At 46.2% G+C, this 6,816-nt stretch overlaps 1 protein-coding gene across 1 annotated transcript; it reads right to left on the bottom strand.

Annotated features, from left to right (window-relative positions):
- Positions 1 to 2,123: 2,123 nt before the first annotated feature.
- LOC307079346 (calcium-independent phospholipase A2-gamma-like) lies at positions 2,124 to 6,546 on the bottom strand (the record flags this gene model as incomplete). Its single annotated transcript, XM_079741609.1, has 8 exons — positions 2,124 to 2,861; positions 3,300 to 3,494; positions 3,720 to 3,777; positions 3,889 to 4,060; positions 4,224 to 4,318; positions 4,452 to 4,609; positions 4,696 to 4,848; positions 5,098 to 6,546. The coding sequence occupies 8 exons, from the start codon at positions 6,544 to 6,546 to the stop codon at positions 2,403 to 2,405; spliced, it is 2,739 nt and encodes a 912-aa protein (XP_079597735.1). The 3' UTR covers positions 2,124 to 2,402.
- Positions 6,547 to 6,816: the final 270 nt, after the last annotated feature.

Below are 6,816 nucleotides of genomic sequence, written 5' to 3'. Positions count from 1 at the left end.
TATTAGGAGAGGGGGCGGGACTTCTGATGGAGCGATATTCGTTTGGCGAGGGGGTGGAGCGAAGGATAGGAAGGACCGATAGCTGAAACAGCCTGGGAGTGAAAAGAATGCGGAGAGATTGAATATGGATTCTATATCAACTAGATCTACGCCCACAAAGCTGTTGTTGTTTGTCTTGCTCCGGTGAATGTTTACTGACGTACACAGCTCAAAGGTTGTAGGAGAACGGAAATTACGTTTCGGTCGACCGGATATATATAATGAAACTTTATAAACATTACCTTCTCTCAGGTTAAGGTCCAATGCTTGTGTACAGAATGACAGCACCTGTATGACCCTATGAGTATGACCTCAACCCCCCCTTCCTAAGTGTATTCTATATATTTGCATATACACGCTGTAAATATATTTATATATATGTGTATATTCAAATAGGTGCCTCACATATTCAGTATGACATACAAAAGTAATGCTATGTTATTGACTATTTTAGTGATGATGGATTGTAAATACATATTAGCACAGGCCCCTACAGTCTAACCTCGACCAGCCTGTTTAAAAAAGGATAAACAATAACTTATTTCTCTTTACCCTTTAACAACACAAAGCTGCGATGAGACGCCATCACAAGGCTGTCTTTGGATGCATGCCAATAGTCTATACACAAGGGAACAAAATAATAAAGAGATGCCTACCAATGCAACAATTAAAACATAACTTGTCACACTGTCCTGACTGATGTAACGGATACATCAATGCTCAGGTGAAAGTCAATTCCTATATCAACAAGCGTTAGCTAACCTAACAGTACAGGCAGGCGTTCACGTATACATGACCACTTATTTTTATTATTGTTGTATTGCTTTTTATAACTTTGTTAAGCACTTTGTGACAAATGATGTGCAAGGGTGCTGAATCAATACATTTTACCTACTTAACTTACTAACTTACTATACAAATAATGACAACAGATCTGAACGTCAAGAGCTCCTACCTTCAAACGGTGTGCGGTGAGATCCTCGCCCCCTCAACCACCTCCTCCACTGGATCTTCTTTAGGCCGTACTCACATTGTTAACTTAAATGTCAGGTCGTAGTTTTATTTTCTGGGACCCGCAGCATCTCTCTCCTCACGGTGTTATCTGTTACCACGCTGACTCTGTCACGTCAAAGCAGGTGAACCGATGAGAGGAGGAAGGAACCAAGCGCCCCCCCCCCGTCCCAGCCCCCCGCCATGTGCGACGTCAGCACAGTCATCACACGCTCTGGTCACACGAGCGCTAACCGCTGCCTCCGGGGTCACAGAATAAATCCTTTGAGAAATCCACACGTTAGCATCACGTCATCTCCATTGTGATGCTAGATTCTACTACATTGGTCTTATAAATAAAGGCATAATTATGATTATGATATGTTTGCTGGACCTGGTATTCAACCGACTTCTGTAATCAGCATTGGTTTTAATGAAATTAAAGTATGTCGTGTTCATCACTGGGGTTATTTGTCAATGGACTGAAGGTGTGTGCGTGTGTGTTTGTGCGTGTGTGCGCGCGTGTGTGTGTGGGTGACCAGTAGTTACTGACCTTGTGTCTTCGCTCTGGCTGGCACAACCACAAGCTCTCTCTCGCACAAGGCCTTTCTGTTTCAGACAAAGCCTCTCTATTGTTGACGGAGAGGGAGCAGATTTATAGAGAAATTAACCCCTCACATTCAAGTGGCTCTGGGTTAATGCTACATAGGATTTTCTACTACCTAATAGATTAAGTATTTCTTGCATACCCATAGCCAGAATGAATCACTTGGTTTTGGACGTGCAGGTATTAATAGCGTCAAGTTGTACATTCAATAATACTTTCAAGTTGATCCCATTAATAATGTGATAATGAAGTAAGGATGAATTACATAGGTGATCAATAATAACCATCAATGTAATATTTTCCAAAATATTATTTATTACAATACATTTCACAAGCCAGTTATACATTGTATACATTATTCACCCATCAGAGTGAAATACTATTGTCTCTTTGAGATCGTGGAGTGCCAATGTCGGCATACAGTACATTAGAAATGTCAAGTGCTTTGATTCACAAGAATATATCGTGTGTGTTGGTATTGTGTGCCACGTGGAAAGGTCAACCATTAGCATACCAATTTCATAAAATTAAACTGTACAGAATTGTTCAACCAAAGGTGCATTCAATTTGTCTACATTCACGTCAAGCTTTTTCTGTGGATGCTATGCATGCTGAAACAGATCATTAAAAACACATTGCTAATCTGGCACATTGAGGATGTACTCCTTCATGTGTATGAGCGTGTGTGTGTGTGTGTGTGTGCGTATAGGTGCGTGTGTGTGTCTGTGTGCATTCACCTCCTCCATTCAACCCCCTCTGCCGCACCTCATACCCATCTCTGCTTGGCCTCCCAGGCCCGCTCACAGACCCAGTCCTTGGTGAGGCTCGCGGCCGACCGCTCCGCCCCCAGAACCAGACACAGCCTGGCCAGCTTCAGGCGGTTTCTGTCCAGGTACACGTGGGTGTCCCTGCGCAGGTGGTCCAGGACCCCCGGCCGGCTCTCATCCAGAGAGACCTCGGCTCTCAGCATGGGGTTGAAGCGGAAGTAGACGTCGGGGGCCAGCAGGTCATCCAGCAGCGTGTGGACCCCCTCTGTGTCCGTGGCGCTGCATATGAGGTTGCTGATTTTGGCCCTCCAGCTCGTGGTGGTGGTGGGGCCTCTCTTCACGGTGTCGTAGCGGCCGGTGCCCAGGGACAGAACACACTGGAAGGGCTGCCTGGGCCACAGCAGGCGGCTCTCGTGCACAGCCAGCGCACACGGGTTGTTCAGGATGATTCCTCCGTCCTGCAACCACAGATGTACCGTATATATATATATATATACACAGTTGTATCCTTTACTTTAGAGTCTCTACAAAAAAGTATTTTAAACCAATGTTTACATGTTGATAATAAATGGACTGGAACACTTTTTTGTAACCAGTGGCCACCAAAAGTGCTTTACAATATTCAACATTCACCCATTTATACACACGTTCACACACCGACGGCGGCGTCAACCATGCAAGGCGACAGCCAGCTCGTTGAGAGCAGTTAGGGTGAGGTGCCTTGCTCAGGGATACCTCGACACTATGAGGAGCCGGGGATCGATCTAGCAATCTTGCGGTTACCAGCCAACCCGCTCTACCTCCTGAGCTGTGTGATAGCCGAGCCATGAATCAGCTAGTGTGCTAACAGTGATAGTGACACCACAGGGGTCTGTGCTTAGCACCACCTAGCTTACCTGATGGATGTCGCTCTGCAGCGTGAACTCCTCGAAGTAGCCGGGGGCCGCCGACGAGGCCCGCACTGCCTCCCACATCGGGTAGACGGAGCCGCCTGCGTAGCGGCTCAGAGAGCCCGGCCTGTGGTTGTAGTTACGGAAAACAAACGCCTTGGGGCTGGTGCCCCAGTTCACCACGGCGCTGACCGCAGAAACCTGGACAGGTAGCAACCAAACGTCAGCTACATGTGGGACGTTCTCAATATGTACCGCTACAGTGTACAACAGCTAACAACTGTGTACTTTAACTCATCATCACTCGAGGTCCATGTTGGATAATCCACATTTTTATATCATACAAAGCATCAGTATATCATCAGTAATAGTAGTTCTACAAGTTTTTATGTCGAATTTAACAATAGTTTTGACTTTGTTTTTTACCTTCGGACTCAGCACATCTCGGGATGTCCTGATTAGTATTTCTTCACCCATCCTCTCTCTGAAAGAAACCAAACCGATAAAAGATAACAAATGTTATTGCAGCCTTCCAGAGAGCAGTAGGTGCCCCCCAATGTATTGAGTAACAGCCTCATAAAACCCTTGTCTCTACCGCAGTATCTTCTCCCAGGTCTCTGTGTTGTAATACGAGTGGCTCCAGCCCATCTTCACCGTGCCCACCAGGGGGTTCTGCCGGAACACGTCGGAGCCGAAGCGCCTGTACATGTCCTCACACTCCTCCAAGGAGAAGCGGGCCAGGCCGAGCATGAAGGCCAGGACAGCCCCTGTGGTGTTGCAGCGGGGCGACAGAGAGAGAGAAGGAGAAAGCATGCGGTGGTGTGAGAGGAGGCTTACATTCAAATTGTATACATGCATCTTATTTTTTGGATGGCTGAATATTGTTCATACTGGTGGAGTCTCCTCCTCCTGCACAACGTCTTGACACACCTGTGCTTACTCCGCAGATGTAATCAAAGAGCTGGTGGATGGGTCTTCCTGTCTCCGCCTCCAGCAGCTTTAACAGCTGCAGAGGCACCAGACCTCTGCGGAGGGCATAGCGTTAACATGAGCCACCAGGAAGCACGCAGGCTAGCTAGCTCACGGACCGCTAGACCAGCAGAGAGGGACAGACGGACAGATAGACCGATAGATATATTTGGTAGGACATGTAGTTACCTTGTACCGCCACCGTCAATGGAGAGCACCCTTATTCCACGGCCTTTGACTGGGTCCACGTAGCCAATCAGAGCCAAGGTTTCCCTGATGGCATCCTGAAGTTCCTGGTGATCTCTATGAGCACGTCGCTGTTTCAACATTTTAACCGCTGTCTTTTGCTGGAATGACATGACTTATTAGTTACATTTACTTGATATGGGTCTATTTTTTCATAGTTCTATATTTCGTCTTCTGTATATCCTACCTGCCACACGACCGCTTTGCATGATGGGTAGCGGACCAGGTGTTGGTTGAGGGTCTCGATACAGGTTCTGAGATCGTCCGGAGACAAGCGCTGCTCTAGATGACCGATCCATGTGTAGGTCATCTCCTCAGCCTCGGTCCTACTCAACCCAGCCTGAGAATACAGAAGATAGTTTGCCAACAGCTGGAGCTAAAATCCATGACTTTGCAGGTTTTCTCGTTATGATCAACCGCTCGTGAATTTTTTTAAGACATATTAAACATATGATATGGTGTAATATTAAAGTTTACTCTGTTCCTCTGGATTTTTACTGAACACATTTTTGGCATAACATAAAATGTTGAGATTAATGTCATACTGTAATTTTGTGTGTATTATGATTGAACGATTTGTTCCACCCACCTTTCTTTTGAAGACAGCCTGTGGTGGTGCTGGTGTCTGTGTGGAGGGACTGCTCTGGGCCCAGGGTAATGCTCTGAGATAGCCACCAAGCAGGCTGGGGATGGCACTTGTGGGTTGAAGAAGGCAGTCCACAAAAGACACCACCTTTGGTTTCTGGGATAAGTACACTTGGGATTCAAGCGCTCTCAAGTAACTTAAAGCATCAGCTCCATCATCTTCTTCTAAGGTTTTGGGTCCATTGAAATACTCATTCACGTGGTTAGCCATTTGCAGGTAGCTCTCCCCAAAATGGGTTGTGTTGGTGCTGGAGTGGAAAAGCCCATCACTTTTAGAATTGGAGTGTTTTTCCTGATGCAATTGTGAGAAGTTAATTTGAGTTTCAGAGGTAGATAGTTCTGAGGGATCCGTTTGATTGCTCTCTACTGTCTGCCTGGGTTTGTCTCCAAGGAATTGATCTTTAGAAGCATTATCTTCCACTTTGGCACCAAAATATCTGTTGATGTGGCTTGCAAACAGAAGGTATGCTTCTGCTATGTTGCTGGAGGTGTTGCCTTTATCTGGCTCAGCATCTATTTGCCCTCTAGGCTTCTGTTCCGCTTTTGTATTTCTCTTTCTTTGCCTCCTGGATGGAACTATATTGGAGTGCACATTTTCCAAGTCATTCTGAATCGTTAAATCCGATGAACCAATTCTGGAGAAAAAAGTGTTGACGTGATTTGCAACATGAATGTAGTTCTCTCCGAATCTAGTGGCCAGAGAGCTTGGGTGAAATAGTTGCACCGCAGAATGTTTGGCAGGCGATGTTTCTTCTTCAGGTGGAGTTTTAGAGGACCTGTCCTTATCTTCACGCTTTAGTTCCAGTGCCGTGTCCTTTTCCCAAAAAACTACCCTATCTCCGACCGCCCTCTGACTTTGATTACGTTTTCGTAACCTGCTCATATATTCTGGAGCGGCTAACAGAAGACTGGCATTTTCTGCAAGAGTAACAGGATGAGTGTCTTTCTTCTGGAAATAAACATTGATGTGTCGTGACAGTCTATTAAAAGAGTGGCCCAGACGAGCTCCCAGGGCACTCCATTGGAAACCCGTCGGAGACTCCTGTATGATCCCGATGGGAGGGCTGGCCTTAAAGTCACTCCGGTTAGAGGATGAGCAGAACCCAACAGCCTGGAGGTATCTCACCTCCCTGATGCTATTCCTGGCCAAGGGGTCGGAGGTAGACCGCAGTATGCAGCGCCCGCTTATCTTGGCATTTCTGCGTCTAGCGCTTTGTGTGAAGCGGTGGCGCTGGAGGCGGTCGAGCTGGGTTGGGTTGAGACTGAGGTCAGAGCAGAAGGGTGGCCTGGCAAAGCGGGGAAGGCCTCTGAGAAAGCCAATGAGGAGCCTTAGCTTACAGTACGATGGTAGTGTCCCTGCGCTGAAGAGGTTGGTGCATAGGTAGCGTCCCATCTCTGGATTTAAAGGAAAATGTGGAAATATTGCAGTCTAATTATATATACTATACGTGTACCAGAGTCCTCTGGTATCCTGGAATAACAAACAATTGTATGGTATTAACATTCTTGTCGTATTATAAAATAAACATATTAATCTAGAGAAAATGATTCAATGTACAAAGTAATCGGTTGACCGCATCCTCAACAAAGTGGGATATCATTAATTTAATGACCGGAAATGAGACACATATTGAAATCTCTTCCAGCTAAGGTAAAGCAATGG

This window comes from Pollachius pollachius, assembly GCF_949987615.1.
Source record: "Pollachius pollachius genome assembly, chromosome: 8".
NCBI classification, from domain to species: Eukaryota; Metazoa; Chordata; class Actinopteri; order Gadiformes; family Gadidae; genus Pollachius; species Pollachius pollachius.
The sequence above is the reverse complement of the archived record's forward strand: the minus strand, read 5'-3'. Positions and strand labels throughout refer to the sequence as shown.